Genomic DNA, 22,502 nt, shown 5'->3' with positions numbered 1-22,502 from the left:
TACATATAAAGCTCTGGTCGCAATTGCACTTTTGACCCTGAAAAGGCAAGACCAGGAGTTTCTCTTAGGCTTTTTTTATCTTACATCTTGGGAATGATGTCTCTCTAGGGGAGATATGAGGACAGATGAAGTTTTACTCTGAAGGAAACATTTGATGGCAAATCAAAGGGTGTTGGGGCCTCTGTATTGGAATCAAGAGGTACGCCTCTGGCCAAATGCCCTGTTCCCAATGCTGCCTCTGGCTGAACATTGAAGAGGAAAGAGGGGAACACGGGAAACAACTTATGTCCAATGGGGACCACCACAGTGGTGTCTAGGCATGGAAAGTGGCCCCTTTACCATTGTTGCTGCAGAAGCCTCACACAAATAAGAAAGTACAGGAACTCCTCCACTGCGCACAGCCTCTTTCTGCAAAGGTCCTCACTCGGTGGTTTTACAACCTTGGAGCACAACACAGAAAAAAATAGTGACTGTAAGGGAAAGGTGACAGGGGTACTGACTGGACTGACAACCTGCAAGGAGGATCAATTGAGAATTCCTTCTTTGTTTACAGTTGCATATTAGTTGTGTGCTCCCAATGACTTTTAAGATCCATGTAATTCCCACAACTGTCGTTCCGTTTGAGCTCATTGGTGCACCTATATCCACAGGTATTCAATCATACTATTTATAGACAGAGTTCCAGCCATCCTGTTACTCCTTCTTTTTAGGAAATATCAACTTCTATAGCAAAAGTCTTGGAAGGATATGGAAGGATCAAAAAGCGGCGTTGCTATGAATGCTTGGTCGTCACAAGGCAGCTATTCCTGTGGTAACTTTTCTGACACCTGTTTGGAACCCAAAAAGCCATAATAATCGTAAGGCCCCGCTTTCCTGGTCTGTACTCATACTGAAAATCAAGATCAAGCAAGCTTTAGGCCTTCTGCTCAGCGGGAGATTTCTGTCCTACTTGACCTCACCTTAGGAAACCTGCGTTACCATTTCACATGTAAATTTGCATTAAAAATATTGACTGTTATTTTCTTCAGTTTCATTATAGTGTAAATTTCTTATACTTTTGTACATGATGTAAATGAACTGCTGCAACTGGGGAGTCCAGGGGTTAAATATGCTGCCTCTGAACCTGGGGATTGCAGGTTTGAATTACCACCTCTGGGTCATATCGATGAGTCGGAACACCGTGAGTTTGACCCAGGTGCGGGATCGGTGATTTAGGATTTCAGAGAACAAGCAAAACTCATGGTCAGAGGCAAGCGAAGGTCCAGACTCGAGGGGCAAATGTTGTATCAGGGATGATCTGGAGACGTGGTCGAAGGGACAAGTCAAAGGCCGTGGCCATGGCAAACAGGATTTGAGAATGAGGAAACGGGCTAGGGAATGAGGAAGGGAGATGCAGGGAGCAGGTCAGGTAAGGCGAGTGGAAGTTTCAAGAGCGCAGAACGGATGGATGTCTCAATGAGATTTCGCAACAGGGAAGCGGGGGAGTGGTGCTTCTCATGTCCTGTTGATTATGGCCAGGTGTTTGTGGTTGAGTTGTGGGCGTGGACATGAAACTGACTGTAATTCTCTTGAGTAAGGTATTCACCCTAAAATTTCTGACAATGTACTCATTGACACAGAGGGTTGCACTGCTGTCTCACAGCACTGAAAGGGTAAGAGAGAACATGGATTTGTTCACCGCTTAGCCTGTCTGGAGTTTGCATATTCTCCCCATATTTCCATGGGTTTCCTCCTACAGTCCAAAGACATGTGTTTCAAGTGAACTGGTGACTCTAAATTGCCTGCAGTGTGTGAGACAGTATGCTGCACTACTGTACAAGCTGACAAAAGATAGTGTACTTCTTGAAACTATCTTAAACTGTAAGTTACTTTCGATTAAAGGTGTCTGCTAAATACTACAGATTATTCATTGTAAATCACTTTGAAGAAAAGCTTCTGCTAAATAATAAAATGTACTGTTTGCTTGAAGCATATTTTTCATGTTGACAGCATAATTCATTGCATTTCCTGCCACTGAGGGCATTAGCCCAGGGTATAAGTGCACTTGCACAGATGTCTTTTTCAGAGCTGAGTACTGCCCTGTCATCTCCTCCCCCAGAACATTGATGTGACCAACTTCAGCAGCAGTTGGAGTGATGGCCTGGCCTTCTGTGCTCTTCTGCATACGTATCTGCCTGCTCACATCCCATACCAGGAGCTGGTCAGCCATGACAAGGTAGAAAACCGCTATCTTCTCTACACACATTCAAAAGAAAGTGTTTATCCACATGTGTAGTGCTAAAGAGCCATCTGACAAAACTAAATTGCAAGGACATCATTAATTATTCATTATTATTGACAGGGGGCGCAGTGGGTTGGGCTGCAGTCCTGCTCTCTAGTGGGTCTGGGGTTCGAGTCCCGCTTGGGGTGCCTTGTGATGGACTGGCGTCCTGTCCTGGGTGTGTCCCCTCCCCCTCCGGCCTTACGCCCTGTGTTGCCGGGTAGGCTCCGGTTCCCCGCAACCCCGTATGGGACAAGCGGTTCTGAAAATGTGTGTGTGTGTTATTGACAGTAACAAAGAAAGATGAATTATTTATTAGGGGTGTGTTTTAATCACACAGCTACCTGGCCATCACACAAACCCCTTCTGGTAGTATACTGTTGCCTTTCGACTTGTCCTCAACACTCACATGTCTATCAGTGAAATAACAATATCTCAGAAGTCAGTTACACAACCGTTTGATCATGTATTTAGTAAAGATTTGCAGAATTATCATAAACAAGGTATTTAGTAAAGCCTTACATTATCTTATGTTGGGTTTTTGAGTCTCTGGCTCAAAAAAGTATCGATCCTCCTTCGAAGTGGCTTTGGTCACACTGTTTACTTGACAAGATTCCAGACTCTGTATTGTATTTCTTCTAACTTTCTGTGTGTGCCTGACTGACTGTTGAGATGTGTTCAATGTACACACAACAAGTTCTGCTGTTGTCCTTTAAAGCCATTTGTTTTTGCAGAGCAGAAATTTGAGCCTCGCTTTCCAAGCAGCAGAGAGCGTCGGCATCAAGTCCTCACTGGTGAGTTTTGGTATGAATGCAGGCTCTGCAGTGACAAAATCATAGAATCAGCCCATTGTAACATGGCAGCCATTGTGAGCTATTACTGTCAGTGTGGAAACCATAGGAAGTCCGTCTTGCACAACACGACACCGACAGCTACTTTACGTCATTAACATTTTATTACCTTCAAGCAAAATTAATTAAAATGATTCAACTTATTTGAAATATATTTTCTCCACAAATTCCTATTCTGTCATGACTGTTGACTGATTCATCCCATAAACATGTGCAACATTCTTCAGCTTCACTCAGCACAGGACACAAGTTGTAGACACCACAGAAGGGAATGGAATTTTGTGTTCTTGTACGCCTTTTCTGTCTGGGTCCATTTCACTGACAGCAGTCATGTATATACAGGTTGTGTTTGCTCAGCAGCAACCAGGAATTTTTCAGAATACAAAGAAATTGCAACTTAAAATAGAAGAAACTTGGAAATATTTTTTATCTTTCATAATGTGTAACTCCTACATTCCTAATATAAGGAGCAGTGTGCTATTTTGTCACATTTTCAGACATTTTTTCCCTGTTCTGACTGTGGAAGTGTAAGCTTTTGGCATTAATGATGTTTTGTCTGGCAGGAAGTACAAATATCTGTTTTGTGACAAAGTAGTATATGTGTGGGATGGTGTGCCTGATGGGTGAAATAAAAAGAAACAGTAAATGTATATAAATACATACAGTGCAAGGTGTGCTGTGTTTCACTGAAATTAACAATCTTACCTCACTTTGCTCTGTCAGATTTCCAGTCAGGTCCTGCTCACTCCCCATTTCTTGAGTAGTATACTGCAGTCCATAGATCTCTCTCATTGAACTACCACTTTATGTGAGCTGTTTTCTTTGCCTAGCTGCATGCAATTAAAGGGGAAACAGAATAGCAAGTACTGTTTTTTTTGTCCAGCACACCCACTGCAGGCCACGAAGCACAGCACCAATCTTCCTGGTAATTTCTTACTGATGCGGTTTGCTAGATCTCAACTGCTCAGTGTCAGCAAGAATGGTGATCCTGTGTATGGGTGAACACACATCCACAGTCATGTTTTAACTCACCCTGGAATCAACTAGCCCTCTTTATCTGGGCCCATTTATATCAACACAAGCATATGGGATATGGGTTGATCACAGCTAGAAGGACTTGGCTTTTACTGAAAGCTTCAGGAACCAGCTTTGTAAATTGTAAATGGTAATAGAGCACAGTTTTTTTCAGTCTGTAGGAGACAGTTATCAGGACTATGTAAGAGTGAGTAACATATCTCCTGGGAATGGGGTCAAAGGCAACAGCTTCATCATGCTCAGGCTCCAGCCAGCAGGTGTATTTAACCAAGAAGCAAGCCGGTGTCCACTGCTAATGTGATATTATTGTCCCATTTGTCTCTCTCCCACAGCACTGGCCTCCACTCTATGGTATATTGATTATTAATTGATGATTGTGCACCTCAGACATGGTACACTTCAGGTTTTAATGTATTATAGGATTAAATATATGACATTGTACAACTGCTGAAACCAATAAAATGACAATATCATTTAGAAATGAAGTTGTTTTATATCACTGAATTTTCAATGGGTAAACAAAGAATGTACCCTATGTCTGCTGGCAATCCCCCCCCCACTGCCCCCCCAGGCACATTTTTTTTTTAATGCTGTGCATCATACTGCTAAAATTCTGTACAGCCTGATTTCTTGAAACAGACATCTCACTAACAATGTAGCAGGAGTATCAAGTAGTATGATAAACACTGACAGGTAACTTGGTTAATTCAAATCCCAGGAGGCAGTCTTCTTCTGGTTTTATTTCAAACTAAGAAGAACCTTTCGGAGAGAACAGATCCACCAACAAAACTCACACTCCCTATGCAGTCCTCCTAAATCTTCTGACCAGCTGCAAATCTTCCACAGTTGGCAGCTGCTGGCTCTCAAATTTCATTAGGGCAGGGGTGGGCGTTGGGAACTTGTCCATCAAGAAGATCCCATCTCCTACCCTGGGCTGCTCTGCCTAACTTCTCACAACCTCAGCATAAAAGTTGAAGTCCATTGAAGTAATTGTTCTTGCAGTTCACTATAGTTGTGTTTAACTGCATCCCAGCTCCTTGCAGAGACTTGTCTTCATTGCTTCAGTTAGCTAATTATCCAAGAAAACCATTCAGGGCCTCATGGGTAGCATGGTGGTGCAGCAAGTAGTGCTGTTGTCTCACAGTACCTAGGGGGTGCAGAGGACATGGGTTCAATCCCTGCTCAGTCTGTGTCTGCATGGGTTTCCTCCCACAGTCCAAAGACATGCTATTCAGGTTCACCCATAGTGTGTCAGTGATAGAGAGAGTATGTTCCACTGATGTATGGATGAGTGACCTGTTGTAAGTAGTGTACTGGTCTTGCAGTGTAAATCCCCTTGGTGAATAAGATATGGGCTGGTAACACTATGTAGAATTTGTTGGCAGTGACTTTGGAGAAAAGCATCTTTGAAATGAATAAGTGTAAATAGACCCTTTCACATAAGGTTAATTGTAATATTTTTTCTAGAAAATTTTTAATGTACAGTGTATATACTTCTATCCATTTTTCTCAAATTCAGTTTAATTAATGCTTACACTAAGTAGATTTACAAGACTCATGAGCATAATGTACCAAGATTACAGTCTGCACATCCATGAAAATCCACAGGAGTGGCTCACATAAGAACAAACTCTTAATGCATACAGCATCTAAATGTGTTACCAGCCCCTTATGTTGGTGTTTTGTACAAAGTAGTAAGATACTGAAATGAGATAGAGACAAAATACTGTTAGAGATGATATTGTTTCATAAAGCACATATATTATGACATTTATTTTATAGCCATAGTCATATGTATTTTGCCATCTGTTATTTTAAAATCTGTTTAACACACCTATTAAACCCAAATGGATAACAGGCAGAAGGCCAAGACAAATGAGCAAATATTCGTATTCTCACACAGCCATAGAGCTGGAATATATTGTGCCCCCAAGCCCTTCTCCCTGCCTGTTTCCATTCCATCACTTAATTTAGTAAGGCATCTTGAGAGTTTAAATAAACAAATAAACAGGGGAATTCATCCAATCCATGTGAACTGTGATTTTGTCTGATTGTACTCATTCAACTTAATATTGATCTTATTTGTAGATGAATGTAAACACTAGGACTGTTATTCTTAAAGGCTTAACATTAGCAATGAAAAGTCTGCACAAGTCTACAACAGCTGGTGGCATAGTTGTTGTCATAGTGGTTGCACTGTTATTTTCCACTCAAAGGACCAAGATTTGAATTCTGCCTTTTGCTGTAGAACCCTCGGTCAAAGTCCTTTAAACTGCTAAGCTCAACCTAACCTGCTTCAGTAAAAATTACCTTGCTGTAACAAAGGACTAAATCACTGTATGCAGTTCACTATTTTAAGTTGCTGTTAAGTATTTTGAAGGTCCTTTTAATAAGTTTAGGCAGAAGGGATAGTGTGAAAGCTCAGTGTTGTAGCTTGTTACTATTAAGTGCCATCAGGTTGATGTCAGCTCTTGTTGTATAAATGTTTAGTGTTTTTTTCCTTTAGGATTTAAAATACATGTTGCTCCACTGAAATATAGTAAACCTTGTGTTACAGTGTGCTAATCCATCAATATATGTGTTTGCACAGGACATTAACGAGATGATGCACACAGACAGACCTGATTGGCAGAGCGTCATGCAATATGTTTCCCAGATCTACAAATACTTTGAGACTTGAGGGGAGGAGGAGACAGCCAATATGACAGCACTTTCCAGTCCTCCCTCCCAAACCAACCAGCATGCAAGGCAGCCATCATCTTGGAAGGCCTTCATCTGCTTTCAGTTACAGTGTTTATTACTTTTACACCCACACTTTACCGTGACCTTGCCAGACCTGAGGTGCAGTTTACTAACAGGCTTGAGTAATGTTTGTTCTGTACAGAACTATTTTTGCTTTTATGCCACGTTTACAGTGTTTTAACACTAATTCATAGCTATAAAAAACTGTCAATAGGAAGCATTTATTTATTCAGAATTTAATGTTAAAAATTAAAATGACTTAAGAAAACAGATTATACAGAGCAGTTTTTTGGTGGCATTAGACTTTTGGCCTGAGAAATTGAGATACTTCTCAGACTACAAACAGGACTGTTGCTGATAAACTTTTTTGTCCAACAACAAAGTTGTCCTCTTTTAATGAATTATACGCAATGACTGTGTGGCAAATAAATTATTATAATTTATGTTACTTAAGACTTTTTCCTGAATAGTACAATGTGAACCCACAAATAGCATACTGTACTATTATAAATTTATTGTACAATATGTGTACATTCTGTGATAGGCTGTCAGCTATTATAGAGTTAGTGTTATGCCTATAGTTTTTTTTCTTTCACATTACATTTACATTTATTTAAACTAAGTTAATGTACAAATAATAAAAACAAGGAAAGACAAATGAGCAAAAACATTTAAATTTAAGCAATGAATATATTGTTTATTAAGAAATAAAAACAAGATTGTGATGTTTCATTATATGTTCTGCTCACTTGTAAATTTTATATATACTGTATTGTTTGTCATATCTTTTATATTATATCAGGGTGCTCTGATAATGAAGAGTTTCTGAAGTCATACCAGCAAAAAAATTTGTTTTATTTTTATAGAGTGCTCTTCTCATAAGGGTTGCGGTGGTACAGTGGCGCAGTGGGTTGGACCGGGTCCTGCTCTCTGGTGGGTCTGGGGTTCGAGTCCCGCTTGGGGTGCCTTGCGGTGGACTGGCGTGCCGTCCTGGGTGTGTCCCCTCCCCCTCTGGCCTTACGCCCTGTGTTGCTGGGTAGGCTCTGGTCCCCCGTGACCCTGTATAGGACAAGTGGCCCAGAAAATGTGTGTGTGTGTGTGTGTGTGTGTGTGTGTGTGTGTGTGTGTGTGTGTGTGTGTGTGTGTGTGTGTGTGTGTGTGTCAGTGCTCTTCTCACCATGATGACACAGAGCACTGCACATTGTTCAAAGAGTGGTACAGCAGAAAGGGAAATCAACCTTCTCCTTCAAATGTTCACTTGGAATGATGATTCAAAGAGTTAACCTAACACACACATGGAAACACCAGCTACTTGAAGTGAGAGACAAGATGTCATCAACCTAGTCCTGTATCATAAAAAAGTTTGTGCAAAAATGGCACTTGAAACACCAGATGCAGGGATGTTCCATGCAAGAAAAAAAAACACAAAAGTCTGAGCTCTTCAGGTCCAGTTGGTCATACCTGTTCCAGGCAAACAGGTGGTTCCCAGGTCCACAAAACACAAACTTTCTGTGACACACAAGTTTATGCCTCAGGGAACACCTGTTGCATATGAGGGAACCACACAACTTTTGAAAAGGAATGTGCAGTTGGGGCTCAGTTTGTGTGTAGGACACCTGGCTGTTTCACCTGGACATATGATATGTACCACGGAGTAAAATGAGTCCAACACTTTATATACAGCCCGTTATTCAATATACACACAGATCTCATAATATATAGACCTACATGATTCAGCATGAACTTTGTTGCATTATATATCATTTTACTGCTGTGTTCTAAAACATGTGCTGGATAATTTAGTTTGGGACGCACGGGCCATGGCATGTTGTGTAAGTTTACCACTGGAGAAATAACTTTGTAAATTAAGAAAAACAGCGCGAGAGGCTCCACACAAGCGAGTGGAGTGGCATAAAAAACGCCCCCTGCTCCCACATCCGTGTCTAAGAGAAGAAAGAAGTGAAAGGCGACGATGTGTGAGAACACATCTCGAGTGCGGTGTTCCTGGTTGCTAACGTGTGCCTATTCCGTCGTAACCACCGCGCTAAATGGTGTAAAAGACACGAAAGGGTGTTAAGTGACAGGGGGCGCGGTGGCGCGGTGGGTTGGACTGGGTCCTGCTCTTCAGTGGGTCTGCGGTTCGAGTCCCGCTTGGGGTGCCTTGCGACGGACTGGCGTCCTGTCCAGGGTGTGTCCCCTCCCCCTCCGGCCTTACGCCCTGTGTTACCGGGTAGGCTCCGGTTCCCCGTGACCCCGTATGGGACAAGCGGTTCTGAAAATGTGTGTGTGGGTGTTAAGTGCTGCAGGGGATACGCGTCGCCCACGAGAGAAGCTCGACGTGTGAAACCCACAGCTCGTGTCGGGCGTGGCCGTATCGAGTGGGTCGCCTTGCGCGTGTGGCGTGCAGAAAAGCAGGAGGACGGCATAACAAAGGAGAGCTTTTCCGCTCAAAATCTTACTCGTCCACACGGACGGAGTGCCGAGGGGCAACGGAACTTCGGAAGCACGTTTTGAGTGCGAGCGACACAGTGAGTCTCTCCATTCTTCTTCTTGTGGACCTTCACACTTTCTCAGAGCGCTGCAGCGCAATCAGTCTCCCTTCTTCACCTCTGCCGAATGTTTTCGAGTAAACTTGTCTTGTCTGGTAAAGTATAATCCTTTACTCGTCTGTAACTGCTCTCTTCAACTCTTCACTTCAGATTGTGTGTGTTCGTGAGCGCGGGAATACTTTGATTTTTTTCTAATGTGTTTCCCGCAGTTTCCAGATTTGCTGCTTGCTGCTGGTAAGATGGATCCTTCACCTCCACTGGACCATCTTAGGCACACTTCAGGACACACTCCTCCACACCTGTAGTGTAACCGAGTGTCCTGGATGTCACCCAGACTCACTGTCACCCACTCTGCTCTGACTATGAAACCATGAAGGCTGACACATTCTACATAGCTGTAGAGTTGGTGATTGCCCTGCTGTCCATCTCCGGCAACGTCCTTGTGTGTTGGGCTGTGGCCATTAACACAACCCTGAAGAATGCCACCAACTATTTTCTGGTGTCTCTGGCAGTGGCAGACATCCTGGTGGGCTGCCTGGCCATCCCCTTTGCCATTACCATCAGCATCGGTCTGCCCTCGGACTTCTATGGATGTCTCTTTATGGCTTGTTTTGTCCTGGTCCTTACACAGAGCTCCATCTTCAGCCTGCTGGCCATAGCCATTGACAGGTACCTGGCTGTCAAAATACCCCTCAGGTGAGTGAATGATGATGATGACTATTATGATAATGATGATAGCCTGTGCCATTTACAGTACTGGGTTGCCTGTTAAATCTGCTTAAACTACACTGTATTTATAACACAGTGCAAAACTTTCCTGATTTGCATTACTATAAAAGCTGCTGAAGCAGTGGTTAGTCTTTTTCTATGTGGAATTTAATGACTGATTTTATTTGCAAAATAAATATATTGGCCCTTTAGTGTCTACATGGCTAAATATTGTGCAGATATAAATCAACCAGACTGGGCTTGATTTAGTAGTCTGTTCAGAATATTTCAATTGATTCTGGGAAGTTAGTGCTTGTGAAATCTGAAAAACTGAATTTTATAGTTTTTATTGTGGGAATAATTTTAAATTGTATTCCCACAACAAAACAGGTTAGATAAGTAATATCCCAGATCTCTGTGTTTATGGGATAATAAAGAATTTGACCTGAAGATGTTAGTCTTCTTGATGTTTAAATGCTTTGTCCCCATTTAATTAATGGCATCATCAGTATTTGTAGTCTGTCATTGATGTGTTTTTTCAATTGCAGTAAACCTATTTTGAGTGATTAAGAGATGCTTGAAATCAATAGCTTTAAAAAGATTTTTTTTAGATCAGAGTAGTTTAAGGAGAGCAATGTTGTGCACTATAACATGACTGAAATAATTCGTATAAATCTGACTGTGGATTGTGTGCATTGCTGTGTAGAAGTCTTTAAGAATATGGATATACTGTATGTTTGCTGTTTGAAGAATGACATGAGCAGAACAATTACTTTTATAACTGAAGTATTAGTCTTTATGTAAAGATATAAAATGTATGAGTGTGTGGTGTACTCATAATCCAGTGAATGTCACAGAACCAAGTAGAGTAACATCACATATCTGCCCCTGATCCCCACATTTAGTTTCCCAAATCAGGAGAGGGACTGAACCTAAGACCTTCAATACTTTGGAGGCTGGTGTAGCCAGGAGTATAAATAACCAGTGCTCCTGGACGGGTCACTCTGAACCCAGCAGACCTGCATTTTAGAGATGCACTCCAAAAGCTGATTTAAATTTAGTAAGTGAACAATAGCACTCATTTACTCTTTACTCCTGACTACCAGCTGAGCAGTTGGCAGAAAACAATGTAAACCAGCCTTTAACTATGGAAAAAGAGATGTTTCCCCTTGTGGAGATAACAGCATGTTTTTCTGCAGTTCGTCATTACCTGCTGTTGTAATTGCATGGTTATGGCTAGGTTGTGAAAAGTGTGTTTTTGCTCTAGTTTGCCACATAGTACAAAATGAGTGTGTGATAAATTCTTCAAGGAAGTGACTCTCGCTACAGCCTGTGGACAATTTCCACACTGCATCCATATAGAGTTTATCTAGTATAGGATTTCTGTTTATCACTGTTTATTTTCAAGGGAAAATGTTGGTGGAGGAAGTGTTAAAAATTATTTTCTTAACAGCAGCACACTAGTCAAGTTACTGCTGCTCAATGTACTATACCAGCCTTACCACATACAGCATTTTGTATCTGTTCCTTCACTCTAATGGATTCCCTGCTCATTTTGCCATATTTCCACGTTGTAATTTCTGTCCTGTTAAAAAGTAGGGTGCAAATGTGTACTGGACAGCTACTTGTACCCTGTAAAGCAGTTTGCAGGTCACGCACTAGAAAGGATGAACATTCCTTGCGATATCTTGACTTTGCTGTATTTGGAAAAAGTGGTGTTGAGCTGTTTCAGAGACGAAAGATTCTGATATGCTATTATTTAGTATAATTACTTTTTCTGCACATGTCATTCTTACATTTTTGATCATGACAGTGTTTGAAAGAGGGGAAAAAAGACCTATTGACCAGACTCATGTGAATACGCTTTATGATGGTCAGAGTGACCTGAGGTGTCCAGATCAATTACTCTGTCCTTTGGTCAAGTGAAGCCACTTCCACATGATCAATAACTGATGGCCTGGGGTAATTTATGGATGTGCCAGCAGTCAGAGGTGAAAACTTCCTCCATTCTTTCAGGGAGAGAGGGTCACTAGCCAGGCTATTCTGGAGACAGGTCAGCCTAAAGATCCTGTGTAAGAGGATCTGTTGCCACTCTTCTCTTTTCTTTCTGTCATGTTTGTAGTTATGAGGCTCTGCAAAGGAAGAAAAAGATACTTTGGTAAATGGAAAAAAAACGATTAAAGCTAACAAACTAGGTTTTCTTGAGTAACATGTCTGCAGCTATGTCTCCTTCTCTTAATGTAATGCATAAACAGGACTTTTGCTGAGATGTGCGTTGCTTTGGACAAAAGCATCTGCTAAATGAATAAATATAAATGGAAAATTATTGCAAACTGCAAATTACAGATGATGCAGTTATCTCACAAACAATTATGCGAGCACTATGCATAGCACAGAACATTGTACAACATCAGTCAAGAGGACTTCCAGCCAGCAAAGGTCATATTGACCCTAAGGTCATCAGGATTAGACTTGAAGCTCACTGTGCACATTCCTTCCACTGTCCATTTCTCTGTCACATTCTATCAGTGTTCATGAGGACTCAAGGCAAAGGGAAGGTTTGTACCTTCAGAGTGTTTACTGAAAGCTGCAGTTGCTGTAGGATGATAATGTACCCTACTCCCCACAAAGGCTCCCGATTTTCCCAGGCTCCTGTTCCTTTCTCTGGGTAGCAGAAAGGGAGAGCGTTGCCAGTGGAGCTGGCCCACGGTGGTGCTGTTCAGAATGGCCTCTTTCACTGAGACTTGTCTTTGCCAAGATGAGCATGTGGACCTACATCCCAATATCCTTCATCAGCATTGTGCCTGTGTTGTTCTCAAGATATCAGGGAGCTGCTCATTCACTCAGAGCCGGAAACTGTTCAGTCACATTTGGCTGGTTAATAGAAAGGCAGGTTAACTTCCCTTAGTTGCTGGGCTGCTTTCTGTATATCTCTGGTATATGAACAGTGAGAGGTCTGTGGTCTGCAATGGGAAACCAGTACAGTACCGAGACCCTCTGGCCGCCATTCAACTTAACAGAAAGTCACTCGCGTGCTTGTCCTACTGTAATGTAACTGATGTCTTAACTGCAAGTGGACATTTGGCAAGTTGCTAAATGGGGGAAGACTTTGCCCTTTGTTGAAAGATCATCAAGGGAGAGTCTATAGATCTATTTCTCAATAACAGTTTATTCTGCGCTCCTTTGTAGCTCACAGAACTGATGAAGGAACACGGACAATGTCCAAATACGTTCCCAACAACTCCGTAAACATACATGGTATTCACATCACTGACTCTGCTGTCGTTTAAAGCCACAACCTACTCCCTTAATCCCCTCCTGTCACCTGTCCTACAGGACATTTCCCCACAATTTTTTTCTCTTTTATCTTTTTAAAAATCTTCTATCTCCATTGTCATCATATCCTTGCTCTCCTCTGGATGCTTCCCATCTGCCTTCAAAACTGCCTTTATCTCAGTCCTGTTAAAGAAACTCTCTGATTTTCCAGTCCAGAATTACAGGCCAGTCTGTCTCCTTCCTTTTCTGCAAAAACTTTGGAATGGGCAACCTGTAATCAGGTATCTTTAATGTCCAGAATGATCTCCTTGATGGTACTCAGTCTGGATTCAAAGTCATACATTCCACCGAAACTGCCCTTCTTGCAGTATCCTTTGCACTCCAGTGAGCTAGAGTGGTCTCCAGTAGGAATGTTTTTTATTTAATAATTAAAAAAACCCTTGATCCTCATCGACCTTGATCTGTCTGCAGCATTTGTTGACCACTGGATTCTACTGTCCTCTCTTGGACACAATGTCATCAAAGGAACAGCACTAAAATACTATCATGTAGATGTCTGGTAGGGGTCAGGTAGTCAGGTAGTGGTTTAGCATACAGTATCTCCCTGTCATCCCCTCAGTCTCTCTCAACTGGTGTTCCAGAGAGACCGGTGCTGAGCCACCTAGTCTTCGCCATCTACACCTTTTCCTTCTGCTCCGTCATTACCTTCTCTGGATTCTCATACTACTGTTACGCCAAGAATACCAAACTCTTCCTTTCTTTTCTTTCCAGCTCTACAAACATTTCTTCAAGCATTACTTGGATGTCTGACCACCACCTACAACTCAGCCTCTTCAAAAGAGAGATCCTTTGCCTTCTAGCTTGTCTATCGTCCTGTCAAAAACTCTCTATCAAACTGGACAACTCAGTTTTTTCACCTACCTCATCAGCTAAGAGTCTAGTAGTAATGATCAACTCAATTCTACCCTCTCAACATATTGAAGGCACAACTCGGTCCTGCAGATAGATCCTGCATAACATCAGCAGGATCCAGCCTTATGTCACAACAAACTCTCCACAACTTCTGCACCAGGCAATGGGTATATCTCACCTGGACTACTGAAACTTTTTTCTGTCTGGTTTTCTGGCCTTTGCCATCAAATCTGTTTAGCTGATACAAAATGCTTCTGCACTAGTTGTGTTTGATCAGCCAGAGCATTCCCCTGTATCCCCCTCCTCATCTCTGTCCACTGGCTTCCTGTATCTGCCTGCATCAAATTCTAGACTCTGGTTACAAAACTACCAATGGATCCCGTCTACAGTATCTACAAGAACTAATCACTCGCTATGCCCTAACCAGACTGCTGCCCTTCTCCACCTCCTCCCACTTGGTGGTACCACACACAAAAGGTCCAAAATCAAAAGCACAATGATTTTGGGTTTTGTCATCAATGTGGTGAAATGACTTTCCTCTCTCACTCAGAACTGTTGAGAGGTTCAACTTTCAAGAAGGGTCTGAAAACTCACTTTTTTTGCACTAACTTCTTCTGTGCTTACATTTACATTTATTCATTTGGAAGACCTGATAAATGTGTGCATGTTTGCTGTGTTCAATAGTTATAAAAAAAACCCTGTATGCAGCTCTTTTTGTAATGTGTACTAGTTTATATGGTGGTATGTGACAAATTGTACTTAAGCATCATGCGCCTACATCAAAATGTCTACTCCTGCTGACGTAATGCACTTTTTGCTTTGTTCTCAAAATGTACGGTATGTTGCTTTGGGAAAAAACATGTACTATATGAATAAATGTGAATGTAGATGCTGTGCATAACTTTAACGGTATTGGTAAACACACAGCTGTGTAAATAAGTCATGTTTTTAATCGGCTATAGATGACAATATTTGATAATGAAGTAAATGAAGGTAATTCAGGGGAAGTCAGTCTGGCATTGTGGCCCATTTCGTCTGTGTGTCACTTGTCTTCCCAGCAGCAGAGTACAGCACCTATGCTAACTTTGCCGTGATGGAACACTCGGAGTGGAGTCATCGGACCTAGAAGCAGGTGTTTATTGCAATGACAATAACCAAAGGGGCAGGCAGAGGCGAGGTCGGGGACAGGCAGAGATAATCCGAACAAACGTCGTAACTGGGGCAAACCAGAATCAGAATCCAAGAAACAGTAACGAAGGTCAGGAAACCAGAAGAAACAATCCGAAGGGGCAAGGGAGGAAAAAACAGAACAGGACAAAGGACAGTGGGGAGCAAGGAGATGAGGCGCACAGTGAGTAGTTGTGGTGGTAGGGGTTGCTGAAGTGAGGTTTCGTGATCCGGTGCGGCTGAGCCACTCTTTTATGCTTTGTCTCCCTTATGTGCTGCAGGTGCGTTCGTCCCATCCAATGTCGTGGGCATAACAAACTTTTAAATGTACCTTGATATCCAGGTGGATTTTTGGAAAGTAGAGACCAAAATTAGGAGTTTTTTTATGGCGACATTGAAGGGAGGGTAGCTCCAGTGCTTACCCATATTGTGTGTCTTTCTTTTTCAGTTTATTTAATGTGTTTATATAATTTGTATTTTTTTTCCATCCAGGGTATTTTTGTCTCATTCTTGTAGCTTGTGTTACAACGGTAGTGCTGGAAATTGTTCCTGTTGTATGTTACTTACTTCAAATGGAAATACTTCAAATAACCATTGGAGTCTTTCTCTGTCTTCACAGGTGGAATAGGAAACAAACATAACCTATAAGGCACTCAGTGTAACATTTTAGTCTTTTTGAGCACAAATCTCACCCTGATGCTTGGTTCTGTTCCAAATCCTAGCCCCCTGCAGCCTTTACTGACCATAATGGTATCAGCCTCCTCATAGTTTGGATATGTTATTTTGGGGCAACAGCCATTTTTAAAGGCAAATATAATGTTGAGCAGACTAACATTCTACCTGTGATCCCTCTGACACATGACAGTTACATAACACCTCTGAAGTCTGTAATCCCCTCTGTATATTTATCTTCATGCATAATTTTAAGTGCAGCGATTTTTAGAGCATGTTAATATTGCAACTTGTTTTTAACATGTTAGTCTTGAGGGCAATGTGTGCTGTGTCTGTGCATTCCAAGTACAGTGCTTTTCTGTGCAGAAAAAATTGGGGCTGTTACCAGAACTGTTACCCTGGTATGGCAGCTGGTTACATGTTCTACAGTCTACTGAGTCACTCAAAGTCACAGCCTCATAGTTCCCACCCACCTGCATGGTCTTGCTCCATTGTGACACTGTCCAAATCAGTTTCAATATCATTATGCAACAGCAAATTTCTTAATATGGTGTTCATGAAGTAGCTCTCCACTGGCCCTCACATAAAAGGAATATTCAGAATTCATCAATAGAAGTTTGATGGGAATAAAGTCTGAGAAATAATTAGTGATGAGTTTTTGCTGCTGCAGCTGCCAGGACGCTGAGAATGGATGAGTTACTATCTACACTGGCATTCAGCAGGACTATGCAGACCTTAGGTTATCCGATGCTTGTTTTATCTACTGTCCACCTAATTCAGCATGTGACACTGTCACACACATCAACAGAACTTCAAGTGCAGCTCTACCAAGCTAAATAATTTAGGCTTAGGCAGTGCAAACTCATATTAGTCTCTTTAGCAGTGAAACACTTCTGTGACATTGTAGAGAATGTAGGTGAATTTAACATGACAGAAAACTAGCAATATTTACAGTATAGCAATATTAGCCTGATGTATGACTCCAGGGGTCATTGCCTAAAATCAGTCTTAATTTGTATTAAAAGGACAGAGCAAAGCACCTACATTAGTTACATCATTTGCTAATACAGAGAAACAGTTGAAAGAAAAGCGTGATTGATTCATGTATGATTGTATGTAATGCTAGAAATATGAAAGTGAAGCCATATTAAGAAATTCTGTAAATATTTCAATTTAATATTCATCATTGTTTTTTTAAATTATGTATGGCCATGTCACTCAGTAAAATTTCAGGGACAGGAGGAACCTAGCCGTGCGCTTACATTTTTCGCACCTTTTCATTTGATCAGATACAACGAACTTGTGACGGGCAAGAGAGCCAGAGAGATTATCGCCATCCTTTGGATCCTGTCTTTCATCATCGGCCTTGTTCCATTCCTGGGCTGGAACAAGAAGCACACAGTGTGTAGAAACATGAGCAGCCCAGCAAACACAAGCAGCACCAGTCAGAGCTGTTATCTCACATGCTACTTTGAGACTGTGGTGGATATGCGCTACATGGTCTACTTCAACTTCTTTGGCTGCGTGCTTTTGCCGCTGCTCATCATGCTGGCCATCTATGCTAAAATTTTCAACGTGGCGCGCAAGCAGCTGCGCCAGATTGAGCTCAAGTGCATCAATGGTGAGAACTCGCATAGCCTTCTGCAACGTGAATTCCGAGCAGCCAAGTCCCTCTCCATTATTGTGGGCCTGTTTGCTTTCTGCTGGCTGCCAGTCCACATCCTTAACTGCCTCACACTCTTCTACCCTGTGCAGAAGTCCAATTACATCATGTACCTGGCCATCATCCTGTCGCATGCCAACTCTGCAGTTAACCCCATCATCTATGCCTACCGCATCCGGGACTTCAGGAACACCTTCCGGAAGATTATCTCCAGCCACTTCCTGTGCCGGAAGGAGGAGCTGTACCTTGGCTCTGGCAGTAGTTCACAAAATCCTGATGAAATCCACATGACCATCGACCCTTTACTATAGTAGAAGGGGAGGCCTCCACAAGTCTTGGTGTACTTTTCTTAATGTCTTTCAGAATTTGGTGAGAAATGACTACAGATCAGGAGGGTAAAATGTGTAAAACGTGAAACACTGTGCACAATGCTAGCAGCAGCTCTAGGCTTGGGAAATTTTGTGGATTTTGGGATTTTTGTTAATGTTTCTAAAATCGGATCGCTGTTCAACGCAAGAGGCTGAAATGAACATCCCAGACCATGTAGACATATACAGTGACAACAGTAATGGACCCAGCACAGAGCCCTGTGGTACACTATACTGAACCGTAGTTGAGATGGAGGGGGTGCAGTCATCAGATTTCAGTACAAATTGTTCATGGTTAGCTAAATACGAGTCAAACCACTTCAGAACAGTTCCCCTTCGTCCAACCAGGTTTTCAAGTCTACTCAGTAGGATACTATGGTTTACAGTATCGAATGCAGCCCTCAAGTCCATTAACATAAGAATAGAGATCTGACCAGCACCAGAAGAGATGAGAATATCATTAACAACATGTGTGAGTGCTGTTTCAATGCTGTGACCAGTGTGAAAACCAGACTGAAATGTTTCAAATATATTATGATGATTAAGATATTTTACAATTTGGGAAGCTACGATCTTTTGCAGAATTTTGGATAAAAACGGTAGATTGGAAAGGGGTCTATAATTACATGGATTATTACAATCCAGATCCGATTTCTTTAGCTGGGTTCTAATAATAGCGATTTTAAAAGCTTTTGGAACACAGCCATTAAATAACGACGTATTAACAATATTGACCATAGGTTCTACAAGCACAGAAGCTGCGGCTTCAAAAATATATACACATATTCTTCCAATAAGTATTTTTATTGTAAACCTAAGTGTTAAAAACACTGCATGCATACGTATTCAGCCCCTACACATTCATATTTTGTAGAGCCTCCATGCCTCAATAACACCCTAAAGTCTTTTTGGGTTAGTCTGCACCAGTTTTGCACACTGCTCCAGAGTGATTTTGTCCCATTCTTACTGGCAGATTTTCTGTAGATTTTTCAGGTTGGTAGGATGATGCTTCTGGACGAAAGTGCCACAGGGGAAATCCATCGTGACTGACATTACAAATAAGAGAGTTATGTTTAGATTTCTTATCCCCCAGTCAATGCCTTTAGCTATTTGCTGCAAGTTGGGTGGATAGCTGTACTTGGCACTTGCTTGACATGAAAATGTTTTCAATTCATCATTACTTCTCTTCTTTTTTCATACTTGGATTAAAATTTGAAATGTGACTGATGAAAAATGGACAGGGGAGGTGTGGTGGCGCAGCGGATTTGGCCGGGTTCCGCTCTCTGGTGGGTCTGGGGTTCAAGTCCTGCTTGGGGTACCTTGTGACGGATTTGCCCCCTGTCCTGGGTGTGTCCCCTCCCCCTCTGTCCTTATGCTCTGTGTTGCCGGGTTAGGCTTTGGTTTGCCACGACCCTGCTTGGGACAAGTGGTTTCTGTGTGTGTGTGAGAAATGGACATGGAAAAATTCTAGTCAACTTTGATTTGAAATTGTCTGAAATCTGTTTGAAGTAGAAAATTGAGCTTATTCCATTGTAAGACCTTATCCCAATAATATAATCAGACTAACATCCACAAGAAAACCAAGCAATGTCTACAACCGCTCATTCTGAGCAGGGTCACGGCGAGCCAGAACCTACCCGGCAGCACAGGATGAAGGTTTGTGGGTGGGGCAGGCACTGGCCAAACCCTCAGCACCACTGTGCCCCCGAGAAAAATACTGTTTAATTTTTTGTTATATGCATAACTACGGTATGACTTATGTTACCATGACTGACTTTACAATTTGTGTAACCAGTAAGCCAACACCTTACAACACCAACTTGGTTATGTACTGTAATTTCTTAAAGTCTTTATATACCACAAATATAAAATGAATTGTCCAAATTAGACATATAATCTAGGATAACAATTTTATCATCTTATTATGGCATGTCAAATAGTAAAATTTAAGTGCATTTTGCAGTTTGTAAAAGGTACTAAAATTAAAAGAAACACTTTCACACACATTTTCAGAACCGCTTGTCCCATACGAGGTCACGGGGAACCGGAGCCTACCCGGTAACACAGGGCGTAAGGCTGGAGGGGGAGGGGACACACCCAGGATGGGACGCCAGTCCGTCGCAAGGCACCCCAAGCGGGACTTGAACCCCAGACCCACCGGAGAGCAGGACTGTGGTCCAACCCACTGTGCCACCGCACCCCCTAAAAGAAACACTTGTTTTGTGAAATTATTCTTCAGTTCAGTACTGATTGTAATGTCCTGTTGGACATCATTTTAAAAGTTTATATTGAATTTCTACAATCCTCATCTGTTTACAGTAATAGGTGACTCCAGCCGCATCTTAATTTTGTCTCTGGTATAGAAGATTTTGTCTTCCTTTATGAGGCCATTTCCACAATCTACCAGTTTTCACCTTGACAGGCACTTCATAATGTTCTCCAATCTTTGATGTGGCCTTGCCAGGAAAGAGTTCATTGTCATATTTGTTTCTCCTTTTCCCCAACATCATTTGTCATAGTGACTACATCTTTTCTTCCTGGAGCTTGGCAGCTGATATCGTTTCTTTCATAAAATTCAACAGCTTTGTCTATGCTCTCATTTGACAGAGGCTTTTGTCCTACTGACTGACTGATTGGAGCTTGATTCTTCATTATCAAAATCAAATGTCTTTTGGTACAGTTCACGAGAGAGAGCTCTCTTACAGTGTGGTGTTGATAGCAGTGCTGCCTGAAGAGCCTGTCTAGCATGAGAAATTGCTTCAGCCAAGGCCTGCACACTAGCAAATGGCTTTGTCATAGCTGAGGCCTTATTTTTTGCCTCTTTCTTCAATGCACGCCACTTCGCTACTTGCTTTGTGGTTTCTTCTCGATTTCGGTTCCAGTTGAGCTTTCGTTGATGTTTTGGGAGACTTAATTCTCTCTCATTTTCTGCCTGCTCTTCATTTGGTACTGAACATTCTTCTTACATTTACTAAACGTCTCCCTGCTCACCTTTAATTTGGCTCAGCATTTAACCTGACGTTCACCAGCAGTCATGGGCATTTTTTTTTTATCAGCAGTACCGTTAACATATTTTACCATAATGTATTCATTTACGAGGGGGGCGTGGTGGTGCAGCATGCTTGACCGGGTCCTGCTCTCTGGCAGGTCTGGGGTTCGAGTCCCGCTTGGGGTGACTTGCGACGGAGTGGCGTCCCATCCTGGGTGTGTCCCCTCCCCCTCCAGCCCTGCCCCCTGTGTTGTCAGACTAGGCTCCGGCTCGCCGCGACCGCGCTTGGGATGAACGGTTTCAGACAGTGTGTGCGTGTGTATTCATGTACTTTTGTCTTTGAAATGATATGTGAAACTGTTTGCATTGACAGTTTTTATTTTTCTATTTCTGTTTTATATTACGGGAATTCACAAAAAAACTTTTTGCATTTATTTAGCAGATGCTTTTCTTCAAAGCAACTTTCAATGAACTCTCTATGTAGTGTTATCAATCAGCCCACACACCTTATTCACCAAGGTGACACACTGATAGATACACTGCTTACAATGGGTCACTCATCCATACATCAGTGAAACACACTCTATCACTCACACACTTTGGGTGAACCTGAATAGCATGTCTTTAGGAGGAAACCAGAGCACCCAGAGAGCATGCAAAATCCACACAGACTGAACAGGGACTGAACCCACATACTCTTGCACCACCCAGGTGCTGTGCTACGCTGCCGCTTTTTTGTATTTTGTATTCTGTATTACAGATGCTCCTCGACTTACAATGGTTAACTTGGGATTTTTCGACTGTACAATGGTGAGCTGGTGATAGACAAACTGTACTTTGAATTTTGAATCTAGATTTTTTTTTTTTTTTCCTGCGCAGGCGATATGCAATGCGATACTCTCTCGCTATGCTGGGCAGCAGCAGCGATCCGCATCTCCCAGTCTGCTATGCAGTTGCTATACAGATACCCCCCGTATCTACATTGTGTTTAGTGCATTCAGAATGTCACAGAAATCCCCATCTGTGTCTCCTGCTACTGGTGGGAAGAAGGAGGGCAATTACTCTTGAGGAGAAACTCAATATAATTGCCCAACATGAAGACGGCAAGTCATACAGGCCATCGCAGATATGTTAGGCTATGATGTTCGGTAGGATAGGTGTATTAAATGCATTTTCGACTTATGATATTTTCGACTCACGATGGGTTTCACGGAACATAACCCTATCATAAATCAGGGGCCACCTGTATATTTTTAACCTGATGAGCTAAGGTGCAGCTCCTGTCACTGGATGAAAAACTTTCACACATC

At 42.1% G+C, this 22,502-nt stretch overlaps 2 protein-coding genes across 7 annotated transcripts in view; both read left to right on the top strand.

Annotated features, from left to right (window-relative positions):
* specc1 (sperm antigen with calponin homology and coiled-coil domains 1) overlaps positions 1–7,365 on the top strand; it is a 127,219-nt gene extending 119,854 nt beyond the window's left edge. For 3 of the 4 annotated variants that reach the window (XM_018755466.2, XM_018755467.2, XM_018755469.2), the window contains 3 exons: positions 2,099–2,215; positions 2,995–3,054; positions 6,737–7,365. In XM_018755466.2, the coding sequence (XP_018610982.2) occupies positions 2,099–2,215; positions 2,995–3,054; positions 6,737–6,826 (267 nt within the window). In that variant the 3' untranslated portion in view covers positions 6,827–7,365. The remainder of the gene's footprint in view (positions 1–2,098; positions 2,216–2,994; positions 3,055–6,736) is intronic. The other variant, XM_018755468.2, reaches the window with a different exon arrangement.
* A 1,795-nt stretch (positions 7,366–9,160) lies between these two features.
* Positions 9,161–18,458, top strand: adora2b (adenosine A2b receptor). 3 transcript variants are annotated; one of them, XM_018755023.2, is made up of 4 exons: positions 9,161–9,416; positions 9,647–9,963; positions 10,069–10,133; positions 17,462–18,458. In XM_018755023.2, exons 2-4 carry the CDS (start codon positions 9,808–9,810, stop codon positions 18,144–18,146), a joined length of 906 nt encoding a protein of 301 aa, XP_018610539.1. In that variant the 5' UTR covers positions 9,161–9,416; positions 9,647–9,807; the 3' UTR covers positions 18,147–18,458. The 3 variants fall into 3 exon arrangements, with proteins under 3 accessions (XP_018610539.1, XP_018610537.1, XP_018610538.1); XM_018755021.2 differs by having other exon boundaries at positions 9,647–10,133; XM_018755022.2 differs by lacking the exon at positions 9,161–9,416 and adding an exon at positions 9,434–9,532 and having other exon boundaries at positions 9,647–10,133.
* Positions 18,459–22,502: the final 4,044 nt, after the last annotated feature.

The sequence above is a fragment of the Scleropages formosus genome, chromosome 4 (assembly GCF_900964775.1).
Source record: "Scleropages formosus chromosome 4, fSclFor1.1, whole genome shotgun sequence".
Classification (NCBI taxonomy): domain Eukaryota; kingdom Metazoa; phylum Chordata; class Actinopteri; order Osteoglossiformes; family Osteoglossidae; genus Scleropages; species Scleropages formosus.
The sequence above is the reverse complement of the archived record's forward strand: the minus strand, read 5'-3'. Positions and strand labels throughout refer to the sequence as shown.